This window comes from Capra hircus, chromosome 1 (assembly GCF_001704415.2).
Source record: "Capra hircus breed San Clemente chromosome 1, ASM170441v1, whole genome shotgun sequence".
Lineage (NCBI taxonomy): Eukaryota > Metazoa > Chordata > Mammalia > Artiodactyla > Bovidae > Capra > Capra hircus.
The window spans coordinates 87,837,420-87,853,401 of record NC_030808.1 but is presented as its reverse complement, the minus strand read 5'-3'; the positions used below and the strand labels follow the sequence as shown (position 1 = coordinate 87,853,401).

The 15,982-nt window shown below is 39.0% G+C and overlaps 1 protein-coding gene across 1 annotated transcript in view; it reads left to right on the top strand.

Moving 5' to 3' along the window:
- The window catches only part of KCNMB2 (potassium calcium-activated channel subfamily M regulatory beta subunit 2), a 303,937-nt gene that overhangs the window by 261,871 nt on the left and 26,084 nt on the right, over positions 1-15,982 (top strand). The window contains exon 2 of the mRNA XM_005675293.3: positions 487-609. Coding sequence (XP_005675350.2) covers positions 554-609 — 56 coding nt within the window. The 5' untranslated portion in view covers positions 487-553. The remainder of the gene's footprint in view (positions 1-486; positions 610-15,982) is intronic.

The following is a 15,982-nucleotide window of genomic DNA, read 5'->3' as shown; positions in this document are numbered from 1 at the left end:
CATTAGAAACACCTAGGAAGTTAAAAAAAAAAAAAAAACTGATGCACATTTTTGAGGGAGAGATCCAGGCTTCAATATTTTTTAAGATTCCCATTTGACTTAAATGTGCAGCCAGAATTGAGCACTGCTGCCTTACAGCAAGAGAAACCTGGTCTTATTTAAGATGGTCAATCCACCGAGATTTATTGGTGCTATTGATACAGAGTGGTTACCTAGGTGACACTAGTGGTTAAAGAATCTGCCTGTCAATGCAGAAGACACAAGAGACATGGGTTCAACCCCTGAGTTGGGAAGATCCCTTGGAGGAAGGCACGGCAACCCACTCCAGTATTCTTGCCTGGAAAATGCCATGGACAGAGGAACCTGGTAGGCTACAGTCCAGGGTGTTGCAAAAAGTCAGACACACTGAAACGACTGAGCAGGCATTGATACAAAGTTCCCCAAACTTTAAGTAATGGCTTTAACTTCAGTGTGTATCTCTTCTAGGTCTTTTCGCCACTCCTCCAGGACTTCCACCCTAAGGAAAGAAGCCCCTGGACCAACATCCTCTAAGATGTTTATATGGACCAGTGGCCGGACTTCTTCATCTTACAGACATGATGAGAAAAGGTAAATAACTGGGACTTATTTGGAATCATTTAACCAGAATACACAGAAAGCCCACCAAGGAGAAAGCATTAGGCAACTGAGCTTTCTATTTTCAAGTGTTAAGGTAGAATGGGCTCTGGGTTGAAGGAACAGGGTTTCAGGCACTTTGGCCTTCTCCTCCTTGTACTTTCCATGCTCACTCCTACTACATAGCTTTGCAAAAGCTGTTGCCTATCAGAAATGCCCTTTGGTGGTGGTGGTTTGTGGTGTTCAGTCGCTAAGTCATGTCTGACTCTTGCAACCCCATGGACTGTAGCCCCTCAAGCTCCTACTTCCATGGGATTTTCCAGGCAAGAATACTGGAGTGGGTTATCATTTCCTTCTCCATGGGATCTTCCTGACCCAGGAACTGAACCCGGATTTCCTACAATGCAGGCAGAATCTTTACCAACTGAGCTATGAGGGAAGCCCAAAATGCTCTTTACCCCTGTACTTATACACACACTGGTCTCTTGGCTACTTCTATCTTTGTCTTCAGATACCCATTCAATCAAACCTCCCAATATCCTCCTGACCAGTACAGAATTTGTGTTTTAGTCTCCCTTGAATTTTCACCTCCTACCGCCATACCTGGCACATAGTAGATGCTCAATAAATACTGAGCTGATATGATAAAAATTCTTCAAGGCACTGGACATATGGCAGGGAAGGAAAGCAAAAACTAAGATAGAATGAAAAAAGGATGGACAAGTCCAGGGAGCCTTCAAACTCCTTGGAAAAGTAGCCTGGCATTGGGGAGTAATGGGGAGGGGGTAAGCAAAAAAGATTAAAGGGTAAAGGCAGTTTTAATGAAAGACAAAACGATAATTATTCAGTCCAATCCAGTCTTCTGCCTTAGAAATAAATGTATTCACAAACTTCACTGGCCATTTTGAATGTTTGATTTCTCTTTTTTCTTCTGTGTCTTTTTTTTATTGACCTGGTGCTGTTTCTTGGGTTTAGTGAAGCTAAATTTCAAACACAACTGCCTATATGAATATTGAAACTTAAGCAAGACTCATTTGCCTGCAGAATCTGATAAAAATTGATAAATGGCATTGGGTACAAGAAAAAGGACCTGCAGGAGGTTTACTTGAGTATAAATTCTAATAACTGGTACTTCTATTTTTCCTTTTAAAAATATATATTTCCCTACAGATAAAATCCTTTTAAAATTCTAAAAGCAAAATTGCTCCTCACAATAATTTTGTATTATAGCAAAAATTTGGAAGCAACTTTAATATTCACTATAGAAAATCTGTTAAATAAATCATAGAATGTAATATGTCACTTAGCAGCTCAAATTGTCTGAACATAATATTAGCTGACAATTTAAGTTGAAAAATTACATACAAACTACAATTGCAGCCACAAAAAAATATATGTGGGGAAAAAGCCTGGAAGTAAAAGTATGTTTTCTACTCCTCCATTTTTCAAATGCGTTTTAATGTTATATTATCTTAATTATGGAAAAAAATAATGACATGATGTTTAAGTAAAATTATAGCTCAGAAGGCAACTAGTGTTTGATCAAAGTCTTGGTACTCATCATGAGAGAAGCAGATCAACTGAAAATTTACTGTCTTTGTTCATCACTAGGTTTTCACACACTTTTTCTCAATGCTTAATCAAGTTATTTTTCATTTGCTTTCAGGTAGCTTAGCTGAATCATCTTTCAGCAAGACCTTTACAATAAGACTGAAATTTTATGCATTATTTTTAAATTCCATATTTAGTATAAAATTTCCTCATGTCTTAAAAAAAATGTCACTACCAGTGATGGTGCGGAAGGCAGAGTTTTCGGTGCCCTATAGGAATGCTGTGACTGTCACAGCCAGTCCTCAGATTCTGAAGGTTTTATCAGAGCAGGTGGAAGCATGATGCATTTGTTTCACCTTTCATTTATTCTCACTGAGTAACTTAATTAAATATATTTTGCTGTCTATATAAATTTTACAAGCAAAAGGATTAATATTTAAGAAGCAATTACTCTGCACTACATGTTTTCATAAACTGTCTCTTCTAATTTATAAGATAAGGATTATCATGCCCATTTTACAATTGAGGAAGCTGAAGAAAAGAGAGTTTTAGTAAACTTCCAAGAGTAACAACTAGCCAGTGACTGAATCAAGATTTAAACCCAAGGTCGCACTCTGTCCCCTTCACCCTATGGCTTAGCTAGGCCCTTATCAAACATGACTCAGAGCAGCAGTGAACAGCCAAGCCCATAGGGGAAAACGGTGTCAGAATAGAGTTGAAAATTGTGAATCAAAAGAGATAATAAATATGCTAACATGATATATTGGCTATATTTGTGGAATTAAAATGAGCGAATAATTAGCTTCATATTCTGCACAAATAAGATTCTATAAAATTCGTAAATCACTACTTTCATGGTTTTATTTCCAGAGCATGATTTCAATAATCATGGGATTTAAAATAATTAAAATATCGACTATAAGTAAATCATTTTCAGCAAGCTTTATTTATGGGACGAGGATGTCAAGTTTTATGAAATCAATCTGAATGACTTTGGCCTACAAAGTCAAAGACAAACGGAACAACAGCCAAAGAATACAGCAATAGAATCGGGTACTATGCCAATATCCTTAGTTTGATGTTGGTTCGTTTGTCTGTACCTCTTTCTTGACCACATCTCCATCTTCACTGCCTAATTCACAGACTCTTGTAGGACAAGACTCAAGCAGCATGACTTTAAACGGCAGCTATGGCTCTGCCTAATTCTCTTGGCGGCAGTAGTCATGGTGATAAGGAAGGCAATGATGGCTGATCATAAATCTAGATAATCAAGGTCCTCAAGTTAATTATTTGGAAATAAATTAACTAGGTTATCTGGAACTACTGCCCATAATTGCTTGTAATAATTCCGCCCTCAGTTTCTTATCCTGCAAACCTGGCCTCTATACATCCAGCTTCTCCAGCTGTGTTTCCCCCAACAATCCAAGGAGCCAGGCACACCACACTGCCTGTTCTGAGACCAGAGCCAAACCTGTTAGGATATCGGCTTCCCTAGGATTCCTCAAGAGATAGAACATCAGGAAACAAGCTTATAGGCAGGCAGAGCAACCAAGTGGAAGGAAAAGTCCACTGAAAATTTTGAAGCCTAATTTTTATGGTTCAGAGGAATCTGAAGTCAACTTTACATGTTTTTCAAAACTGTAAATTTTTTGAATTATTTTAATTCAAACCCAGTCCTGTTTTTGTGATCATCTGCTATATGCAAAATACTGGTTTCTATCTTTGTGCTCCATTGTGAAGGAATGCCCAGCGATGTGAATACTTTTCCTTCTTTGATTAAATTTCTTTGGTAGGTGACCCAATGTTATTCTCTAAATTGCAGGAAGCAAAATAAAGTTTTGCTTTAAATAAATAGAGCTACAGCAAAATAAAGTTATAGCAGTAATAACTATTAGAGAGAGGTTATTGACTAAGGATATTACCACTGAGTTCATAAAATATTCTTTGGATTGCTTCTATTATATGTTGAATTAATGTAAAGTAACGTTTATCACATGTTAACATACAGAGAGGGCTTTCCAGTTATCACTAGTGGTAAAGAACCTGTTGGCTAATGCAGGAGACGTAAGAAACACGGGTTCAATCCCTAAAGATCCCCTGGAGGAGGATATGGCAATCGACTCCAGTATTCTTGCCTGGAGAGTCCCATGAACAGAGGAGCCTGGCAGGCTACAGAGTTGCAAAGAGTCAGACACAATTAAAGCAACTTGGCACACACGCAAAACATACAGAGAATGATGACAAAATAAACATCTGAGTACCCTTCACTAAGATTAAAAAATAAACCTGGAATTTTTGAAGCCCCTGAGGATGCTTCCTAAATTGTGTCCCCTCCCTGCTCCAACCCCCACCCAGATATAACCACCCTCCTGTTTATTATTCCCTTGCTCTTCTTCATGAGCTAATCATATCTGAATGCTGAAACAATACATTGTTTACTCCTGAATGTTTGAAGACTTTATACAAATGGAAACATACCGTATGAATTGTTCTGCAGCAGGCTTTTTTCACCAAACATGATCCCATGATTTTTCAAGTTATCAGTGCTGATGTGAGTAGCTGTAGCTCATTTTGTCTGCTTTGTAGTAGGCCATAATATGAAGATCCCACCATTTATTCATCCAGTCTACTGCCCATAGATATTAGTGTTATTTCCAGTTTTGTGCTGACAATGCTGCTGTAACACTTCTTGTGCATCTGCCTCTGTACATATATACAAGTATTTCTTAGGCTATACACCTAAGAGAAATAGTTGGTTCAAAGTATGCACAGCTTCTACTTCACCACGCAATGCCATCATTTTCCAAAGCAGTTGTAGATGTGATTCTGTTGCTCTAGAGTTTGGGAGTTTTCAGTTCAGTTCACTCGCTAAGTCATGTCCAACTCTTTGCAACCCCATGGACAGCAGCACGCCAGGCTTCCCTGTCCATCACTAACTCCCGGAGTTTACTCAAACTCATGTCCATGGAATCAGTGATGCCATCCAACCATATCATCTTCTGTCGTCCCCTTCTCCTCCCGCCTTCAATCTTTCCCAGCATCAGGGTCTTTTCAAATGAGTCAGTTCTTCACATCAGGTAGCCAAAATATTGGAGTTTCAGCTTCAGCATCAGTTCTTCCAATGAATATTCAGGACTGATTTCCTTTAGGATGGACTGGTTGGATCTCCTTGCAATCCAAGGGACTCTCAGGAGTCTTCTCCACCACCACAGTTCAAAAGCATCAATTCTTCAGCGCTCAGCTTTCTTTATAGTCCAACTCTCACATCCATACATGACCACAGGAAAAACCATAGCCTTGACTAGACGGACCTTAGTCGGCAAAGTAATGTCTCTGCTTTTGAATATGCTATCTAGGTTGATCATAACTTTTCTTCCAGGGAGCAAGCACCTTTTAATTTCATGGCTGCAGTCATTCATATATCTGCAGTGATTTTGGAGCACCCCCCTCCCCGAAAAATAAAGTCTGACACTGTTTCCATTGTTTCCCCATCTATTTGTGATGAAGTGATTGAACCAGATGCCATGATCTGTTTTCTGAATGCTGAGCTTTAAGCCAATTTTTTCACTCTCCTCTTTCACTTTCATCAAGAGGCTCTTTAGTTCTTCTTTACTTTCTGCCATAAGCGAGGTGTCATCTGCATATTTGAGGTTATTGATATTTCTCCTGGAAATCTTGATTCCAGCTTGTGTTTCTTCCAGTCCAGCATTTCTCATGATGTACTCTGCATATAAGTTAAATAAGCAGGGTGACAATATACAGCATTGACATACTCCTTTCCTGATTTGGAACCAGTCTGTTGTTCCACGTCCAGTTCTAACTGTTGTTTCCTGACCTACATACAAATTTCTCAGGAGGCAGGTCAGGTGGTCTGGTATTCCCATCTCTTTAAGAATTTTCCACAGTTTGTTGGGAGTTTTAATTTTTATTTATCCAGAGGATATTGTGCTTTCAATTCCCATTTTTCAGATTAATAAGATCATGTGTACTTCCCTAGTTCTTTTCTGTGAAATGCCTGTTCAATAATGTGGCTCATTTTTCTACTGAATTTTTGTCTTTTTCTTATTTATGTAGGAATTCTCTATAAAACCCTCTATTTTCTTTAATTTAAAAACTTAATAGAACAATAACCATAGAGAATGGCTGAAAACAAAATGAGAGAACTGTAAGATAAAGTGAAAGAAATATCTCAAAATCCAGAGAGAAAGTATAAAGAGATGGAAATCATAAGAAAAAGGATCAGAGTTACATGTGAATAATAAGAGTTCCAGGAGAAGCAAGAGATGGAGGAGAGAAACAGCAATAAGACTTCCTTTCCTGACAGTATAGTAGACCAAATACTGAGACCAATGCTCCTGCAGCAATAATTTAAAATGCTTACAAATTATAAAAAGAGGCTTCCTTGGCTCAGTGGTAAAAGAATCTGCCTGCAATGCAGGAGCCACAGGAAATGCGGGTTCGATCCCTGGGTCAGGAGGATCCCCTGGAGGAGGGCCTGGCAACCCACTCCAGTGTTCTTGCCTAGACAGAGGAGCCTGGTGGGCTACAGTCCACAGGTTCACAAACAGTCAGACACAACTGAAGTGACTGAGCATGCATGTACACACAGAAACTATTGAAAACTTTTGTTAAGCCTCTGTTAACATTTTGTCTGTTTATTGTGTACAAATAAATACAGCTTACTTGTATCTTCCAGTTTACTTGTATTTTTACTTTATGATATCTTTTCATAGACAAAAGTTCTTAATTTTAGTATGATCTCAGTTAGCAATTTTCTGAACATTCTGAAATCCCTTCCTATCCCAAGTTCAAAAGGGTAGGCCCTGGTACAGGTAATTTACGTACAGCCATAGGTTTGCCTTTCACAACTAAAATCTTTAATCACCTGAAGTTGATTTTTGTTTGTGGTGTGAACTAGGCACCTCTTTTTTCCTGTATGGAAAACCAATTGCTCAGCACCTTTCGTTGAATAGTTATCCCTTTCCACAATGATCTAAAAGTACACATATATCATGTATTAGGTTTCCACACATGCATGGATACGTTTCTGAATCTCTATTCTGCGCCACCAGTCATTCTGTCTACCTCAGCAAACCCCACACCTGAGCTTACCAACTTTAGCATTATAATGCATCTTGATTTCTGGACCAAAAGTCACCCAATTTGTTCTTTTGTAATCAGGATTGTATTTGCTATCCTTAGTTGTTTGCACTTCCATATAAATTTTTAGAATTAACTTGTCCAATCATTCCTACCCTACTTCCCCAAAAAAACTCTTATGATTTTTTATTGAAACTTTATGAAAGCTATTAATTAATTTGTGGTAAATGTCTGTCTTTATGTCATCAAGTCTTTCTCTGAATATGATTCTCCAAATGATTCCCTGGTGGCTCAGATGGTAAAGAGTCTGCCTGCAATGCAGGAGACCCGGGTTCGATCCCTGGGTTGGGAAGATCTCCTGGAGAAGGAAATGACAACCCACTCCAGTATTCTTGCCTGGAGAATCCCACGGACGGAGAAGCATGGTAGGCTACAGTCAATGGGGTCGCAGAGTCAGACATGACTGAGTGAATTCAACATAGGTAGAACTTACCTATAAATCATCAGAGCCTCGTATTTCCATTTTGAGGATATTTTTTATTGATTCAATTTTTTAATGATTTAGAACTATCTAGATTTTCTAGTTATTTCAAAGCAGTGTTAATAAGCCATAAGTTTGTAAGAATTTCTTTATATATTTGAGTAAAAATTTCCTATATATTTGAGTAAATTATATATCAAAGTTTTAAAATACCCTGCAATAAAGTTGTTTTTAATATCCTCTATCATCTTTCTAATTCCTTCTGTACCTGTATTTTTGGTTTTTAAATGCCTGATATTTGAATCTTTTCTAGTTTTTTATTCTCATCAGAGGTGTATCCATTTCATTAGTCTTTTCAAAAATTAACCTTTGATTTAATTGATTCTTTAATATAATGCATCTTTTATTCCATTTATTTTTACTCATGTTTATTGTCTTCCTTAAACTTTCTTTTAATATATTCTATTAATCTTTTAATAAGTCCTTAAGTTGGATGCCTAGCACATTAATTTGCAAGCTCTCTTCTTAGCTAATATAAACATCTAAGATTACGTAGTTCTATTTCGCTTTAGCTGTAGCCCACTAGTTGCTCTATATAGATTTTCTTCTCATTCAATTCTAAATGAATCCTAATTTCTATCATGATTTCATCCTATGACCCATAAGTTCTTTGGAACTATATTTTTATAATATTTTTAATTTTAATTTTTTAAATTTAATATTTACTATTTTTATTTCCATACGTAGAGTCATCCTAGCTCTTTTTAAAATCATTTCTGACACTGTTGCACTAGAGCCAAATACTGGGGCCCACACAGGGTCTCTTCTCGAAGGCTCTTTACGTTACAAGGGTACCCTCTCCTATCTGAATGAGTCGCATCATTTTCTATTCCTCCTATATTTTTCACTAAAGAATTTTATCAGAAGTAATATGTCAATGGATCAGGTAAAAAGAAATGAGGATTAGATATTAGAGTATCATTGGGAAATTGATCTGGTAATTTAAAGGCAGGAGTAAAAGCAAAGAACTTCTACTTTTGTTTCCATAATTTTACTCCCATCATTATTCTCTTATCCATAAAGTAATAAGACTTCCTGTGAATTAATAAGCTGACAATAATAACTTAGGTTTCATAGACAAAACCCCGTATGTTAATTTTTATGACTCCATTAAGCACGACTGTCATTTGTTCCCATGAGCACATTTCTCCCAAAGGAACATATACTTTAAAAGAATGAAAACAGAATAATAATTAATCAAATTGGACCATATAAATATATACCTACTAGTTCAAAGAAAAAAAAAAAAAAACCATGAGATCTGGAACTAGTAGAACACATACATCTCAAAAACACAGCAGAACAACAGCTGTTTTAACCCATGCCACTCCCAGCTCAACCATATGAGATGACAGACTGAGCGCCCCTGGGGCAGAGGTACATAGCAACTCCGCCTCTTTCAGCTCAGCTGGCATTCAGCAATCCATTTCCCTGCAGATTCACTTCATAGTACCTAACAGAAGGCTCTTTTCCTTGAAGCCTGGAAACTAAAGCTCTCAGTGCCATTGAAGCTTGACATTTTTCTAGAAGGAATACTAAATACATTAGCAGTAAAATGCAGTGGGCGCTGATAGGAAGAGAAAAGCCAGGAGTCTCTTCTAGCCATGGTCCTCTGATTTATTTGGTTTCACTTGGCCATGGAGCCTCCCTGTGCTGGCTGCCGCACAACCTAAGCATATTGAAGCCATTTCTAGCCCACATAAAAGGAAAATACTTTGTGACTATAATAAATGCAAGAGACTGAGCTTACAAAGGTGAATGCATTCTGGCTCTCACTCTTGAGCAGCTCGATATTCACTGGGCCAGAGAGGCATAAATATAAATAGTGTGCTAAGTATTGCAGTTATTATGGTTATGTTTCTGAAGGGCCTCCCTCAAATACACATAATTCTTTATTCATACCTTCCTTCCTTCTCTTTCCTACTCCTTCCAGTGCGTCTCACCTCTCTGACTGCTTTGTGACCCTTGGCAGACCTGTCTTCTTGCCGTTTCCTAGTTCCAATATGCTAGCTGGGTTTTGTTTCTCTGACAACCTAAAGAGTCTCATTAAAATCCACAGTTCATGGTTATATAAATGATGTCTGGATCTAAACTTTCATCTCCTCTGCCACCTCTTTTTTTTCCAACTCCTCTTTATCTAACATCAGAAATGCTGGGAGAGTTTCGGAACCAGTCTCTTAGCCTCCAGGTATAAACCATCCCAAACGGTCAACCACACCGCTGACATGAGGCATCTTTCCAAACAAGCAGATCCCAACCTCTCTGGCACCAGGGACTGGTTTCTTGGAAGACAATTTCTCCAAGGACTGGGAAGGTGGGGATGGTTTGGGGATGATTCAAGGGCGTTACAATTACTGTACACTTTATTTCTAATCTAATGTCACTGCTGATCTGACAGGAGTTCAGGTCTGCAGCCTAGAGGTTGGGGACCCTTGTTCTAAAGTGCAACCTAATTACATCACTCTCTCGCTTAAATTCTTCTAGTGGCTCGTCTAACTTCAGAAGACATATAAGACCCTTTATCTCTGAACCCTGCTTATCTAATGAGTTCACTACCTGTCATCCTCCACACACTGGATGCTGGAATCCAACCACATTCAGCTACCCTATTCTCTCACATTCTGTCTGTATACTATTCACCTTATCAATTGTTTGCTCATTGGAGACTTAATCCAGTCTCTTACTGGACCCTTTAACCATCACCACTTAAACTAAGTCATGGCCACACTGGTTTTATTAAACATAAATTAAAACCATTTATGCTGATAAATCACAGTCCTGAGTCAATAAATCCATCACCAATCCACCAGTTGCCCAGTTCAAGGAATGCCCAATACAGTGATAGCCATTTTGCCAAATATTAATCCATTTGCAAATTGATCTTTTTGGTGAATTTATCAAATTTAGTTATGCAGTAAAAACCACAGTTCTATGGATTAGCAGGGACCAAAAAGGCTTCAAGGAACCCAGATTTGGGGCCTTCAGACCCTCTGTCTCTCAGTCTCTGCAATCATTGTCCCTTGGTCTCTCTGCCTCTCTGCCCTTCCGTCTGTGTTCCAGACACCCTCTGTCTCCAGGCCCCCTGTTCTCTGGCCTTCCTCCCCTTCCCCCACCCCAGCCATGCCCTACTGCTCTCTGCCTTCTTTGTTTCCTTTTCTCTCTGCCCTTGGGTTTCCCTCTCTCTAGGATCAGCGAATGCTGATTCTTCTCTTCATTTCACCCCCAGCAGAGGGTCCCACTTGTTTTATCCAGATCCCTCCTGTTTCAATAATAGGACAAGAGCAGAGACAAATAAACATTTTGTTATAAGGACAAAACTGTTGTTGTTCAGTTGCTACATCGTGTCCAACCCTTTGCAACCCCATGAACTGCAGCACACCAGGCTTCCCAGTCCTTCACTATCTCCTAGAGTTTGCTCAAACTCATGTGTCCGTAGAGTCAGTGATACCATCCAATCATCTCATCCTCTGTCTCCCCCTTCTCCTCTTGCCCTCACTCTTTCCCAGCATCAGGGTCTTTTCCAAAGGACAAAATAAAACTATAAATAAAACAACAGAAACTTCAAAAAGATATTAAAAATTCCCATCAAAATCAATGACCGTATTCTTATGAATAGTTGAAAGAAACAAATTTTTGTTAATTGATAAAGTTGCCAAATCTGTCAAAATAGTCAATGTGAAACTTGCCACAAGAATTTCAGTGATGCTAAAATGTTAGCAAAACAGCAAATGACTCTAAAAAGGACTTGAAAAAAAATCATAAAAAAATTATAAATGGAAAGGTTCCAAGTGAAATGCTAGATTTTTGCTATATCTATTAGAAGAATATATTCATATACAGATTCAAAAAGATACATCTATGAATATATTCATAAGAATATGTTTATAAAGAGACTAAACCTCCCTAGGAAACTTACTTAGCTTTAAAAAAAATCAAACAGATCTTAAAATACTGTTGAAAAGAACATATTCATAAGAAGAGTATAATTGAATGTACTTTAAAAATATCATTTAAAATATTCATAAGAAAATATATTCATATTAACTTACTATACTTAAAACAATGCTCGTTAAAATAAGTCTTTTTCAAATCTGTGATTAAGTGGGCAAATTATTCATTTAGCAAAGTAATCCTTCAATGAACTGGCAAATGGGCTAATCTTGTATATCAGCCATTCAGTAAGCGAAACTTTATCAAACTGGCCCCTAGCATATTGACTTGCTTCCTTTCTGTACTCATTATAATAAGTCTCCTTATGATGCATTGTAATGATTGCGTCTCACCCAACTCCCTCGGGACATCTTATTCACTTTGTATTCCCAGAACTTGGCAGAGAATGCTTCATCTTATGAAGACTAGAATGTTGACAAATGAGTAAACAAATGAATTAATAAATGACCTTTACCCTGCCTTAACCTGAAGTTTTCTTCCTGCAGGCTAAATACCAAGGTAATCTGAATTTAAATGGGTAAAGCCCAATGAGAAAAAAAATTTTTGCACATTTCACATTTTATGTCCATGTTTGCAGGTGCACAACCTCATAAATAATTTGCTTATGAATCATAGGAATAATATCAAACTTTAAGCGTCTAGTCAAATATGGAACTTGAAATAAAATCGTATTGTGTTGACTATTGCTTGGGGTAAAAATAATAGCTTTATTGGACAATCAAAATTTGTATGTAAAATATTTTGTTATTGTTGAATTTGCCTTGTAGTTTTATGAATAACTCACATTCTCCAAAAGGATTTGGGCAGGATGCTCCATATAGATATAGAAAAGACTGCACATACGTGCCATTCATTGTTGCAAACATGTTTAAGTGTTGCTTTGTATCCACCATATTGATTCATGGTTCCGGAGAATCATGAAGCCACAACTGCTCCAACAGAGCTTAAATATACTGCGTTTCCAGGACATACCAAGGCTAGATTTCCTTCAGACCAGCAAATTCAAATTCCTGCTCTGTACCTACTGCTGCATATCCCTCATGTTTGAAACTGGTTTTGTAGTTGTGCCCCATACTCATCATTCCTCCTTACAGGTCTACTTCAGTGAACTATACCAACCTTCCCTTATTTCTCCCCCCACCCTTTTGTAAGTAGATTCACAGAGAATAGACACAAAAGGTCAAAGAGAGATGAACTATCCACTCTGTTAGTAGTGGCAGTGTGTGCATGTATGCCAAGTCACTCCTGCTGCTGCTGCTGCTGCTAAGTCGCTTCAGTCGTGTCCAACTCTGTGCGACCCCATAGACGGCAGCCCACCAGGCTCCGCCATCCCTGGGATTCTCCAGGCAAGAACACTGGAGTGGGTTGCCATTTCCTTCTCCAGTGCATGAGAGTGAAAAGTAAAAGTGAAAGTGAAATCACTGAGTTGTGTCCAACTCTTAGCGACCCCACGGACTGCAGCCTACCAGGCTCCTCCATCCATGGGAGTTTCCAGGCAAGAGTACTAGAGTGGGGTGCCGTTGCCTTTTCCGGCTAAGTCACTTCAGTCATGTCCCACTCTGTGCAACCCTGTGGACTGTAGCCCACCAGGCTCCTCTGTCCATGGAATTCTCCAGGCAAGAGTAGTGGAGCAGGTTGCCATTCCCTTCTCCAGGGGATCTTCCCGACCCAGGGATCAAACCCATGTCTCCTGCAGCTCCTGCATTGCAGGTGGATTCTTTACTGCTCAGCCTCCTGGGACGCCCCCATAGTGGCAGAATAACACCCAATGTACAAGACTTCCTTGTATGAAGCATGATGTTTAGGCCTGATACCCAAAATATAACATCATGTTCCTTCCCCCAGCTTTGAAGACAACTTGGCATGGGACTGGCATCTCACTGACCCGCTTACTCTCAGACAGTGGACACTCCCTCCCCAACCTGGGGCTTATAGAAGGCCGCTTATACCAGGCCTGAACAAAGGCAAGTGCAGAAGGATAGGGAAAAGATTGTACCACATACAAACAGTGATCTTCAAACCAGCAACAGGTAGACAGGGCCTCTGACAGTCAGGATCTCATCTATCTCATCAATCAGATCAGTCACTCCTCACCTGAACTCAGGACACTATGTCTGTCAGGGAGAAAATCTATAAATGAACAAGCAGCCCCTCCCTTCTTAGCCAAGGCAACAAAAGTCCCCTCTTTGGAAGCCTGAAGTATAGGGAAATAAGGACCCCTGCTGTAACACCCTCTACCATTTCCCCAGTCATTCAAGCTAAGTTCTTGAGCGTAAATCCAAACTATATCCTTTTTTCACTTCCTCTCCATCCCCTATATTTTATCAGTCACCAACTCCTAAAGTTTTATCTCCTAGATATTTCTCCATACATCCTTTTCTCTCCATCTCTCCCACCTGATTCCTACATCGTGCCCTCATCATCCTTTGCCAGCACTGCAGTAACAATGCCCTAATTCTTCTTTCTGATTTAAGTCTTGTTCTGTCTTTAATCTAATCTCCACTCTTCAGCCAGAGTGATCATTCGGAAACTCAGCTCTGTCATGTCACCCTCTACCAGCTTCCCATTAACTAAAGGGCAAAAGCCAAGCTCTTTAATTGGGCTACAAAAGCTCTTCATAACCTACTACCTTTCCAAAATTACTTGCCCCATCTTCGCTGTCCCACACTCATCCTACTAATAGTAAAACTGGTATGGTTTCTGGCAGTCATTATGTAACTTTAAATCTCCATCCTTTGTTCGTGTGACTTCTTCTGTCTGAAATGCCCTTGACTTCATGTCTCATTGGGTTAACTCTGATTCAATCTTGAATATTCTGTTTAATGCATTTCTCCTCCAGCAAGGCTTCCCTGACCTCAATCCTTGCTCCCTGTCCTCATCCCTCAGGCTGGGAAAATTATTCCTCTTCTACACTCACCCTGTGAATGGCTCTGGCACTGAGTTTACTACCCTGTGTTGCTTTTTTTTTCATGTCGGTCTAGGAAGACCAATAGGAATTGAGTAGGGGCCACATGCCCAGTAACTAGAGATTACTAGCACTCAAAATAAGTTTGTTGACTATGTATTTTCTATTCCTTCAAATCATTCATTCATCCTTTAACTTATCCATTAATTCAATTATCACTTACTGATGAATTTCATGAGTATGTCCCATCTCACTCACCCACTTTCATTTTGCTGAGTAATATCCTGATTTCCCAGATGTGTTTAGCCTGCGTGGAAACCAATCATTTTCCCTCTTCTCTACACATTCCAAAGCATGTGAAGAACATTTGTTAACTATTTCCAAATTGTCATTTGTTTTTAAATTACCCATTTGAATCATTTTTATATGCTTCTTGTTCTAGTGACAGAACTGACTGATTACTCTGCGTCTTTTAATGGGTATAGACTGCCATAAGTGAGGCAGTATAACAGCCTACTATTCTGTATCTGAGACTGTGCTCCCCCCTTTCTGCCTTCCACCTGCAGGAAATTCAAATCTCAGTATAGTCATTAGAATTAAATACATGTTGATAAATAACAACAGGGAAGTAACATCAGTTTATTACAGCAGGTCTTTGAAGCCACTCAGACTGCCTTTTCTTGTTTCGAAGTCTGGCTTCAGATGAATGGGCACTGATTTTTTTTTTATTATTATTCAGGTTCATAGAGAATAAAGTCAAAGAGCTTTCATATAAATCTTATATTTTCCAAATAAAATCTCAGAAAAGAACGGGGAAACAGGGAATGGGTGGTGGCCAGTCTGTGGAAGTCAAAGGCAGGGCAAACCAGCTTGTCCAGAAGCACTGGGCTTGGGAGCTGGAGAGTTAATGAAAATGTCAGGCTCTCAGAGCTTCTTCCTCATCCTCTCAATGAAGAGAAAGAAAGGCCAAGAGTGACTGAGAGTAGGGAGGAGCCAGGAAGGCATGGCCATGAGAAGATGAGGAGCAAAGGCCTCTATTCAGCTATGATCCTCCTACTACAAAGGACCCACTCCTCGAGGAAAAAATTTGTATAAACTATATCATAAATAAAACTTTTAAATAATAATGACAATAAGCTAATTGGCTAATTTTTTACTCCAGTAACCAGATTAATGTGTGTGTGTGTTAGTCACTCAATCATGTCTGAGTCTTTGCCACCTCATGCACTGTAGCAAACCAGGCTCCTCTGGCCATGGAATTCTCCAGGAAAGAATACTTGGGTGGGTTGCCATTTCCTTCTCCAGGGGATCTTTCTGAC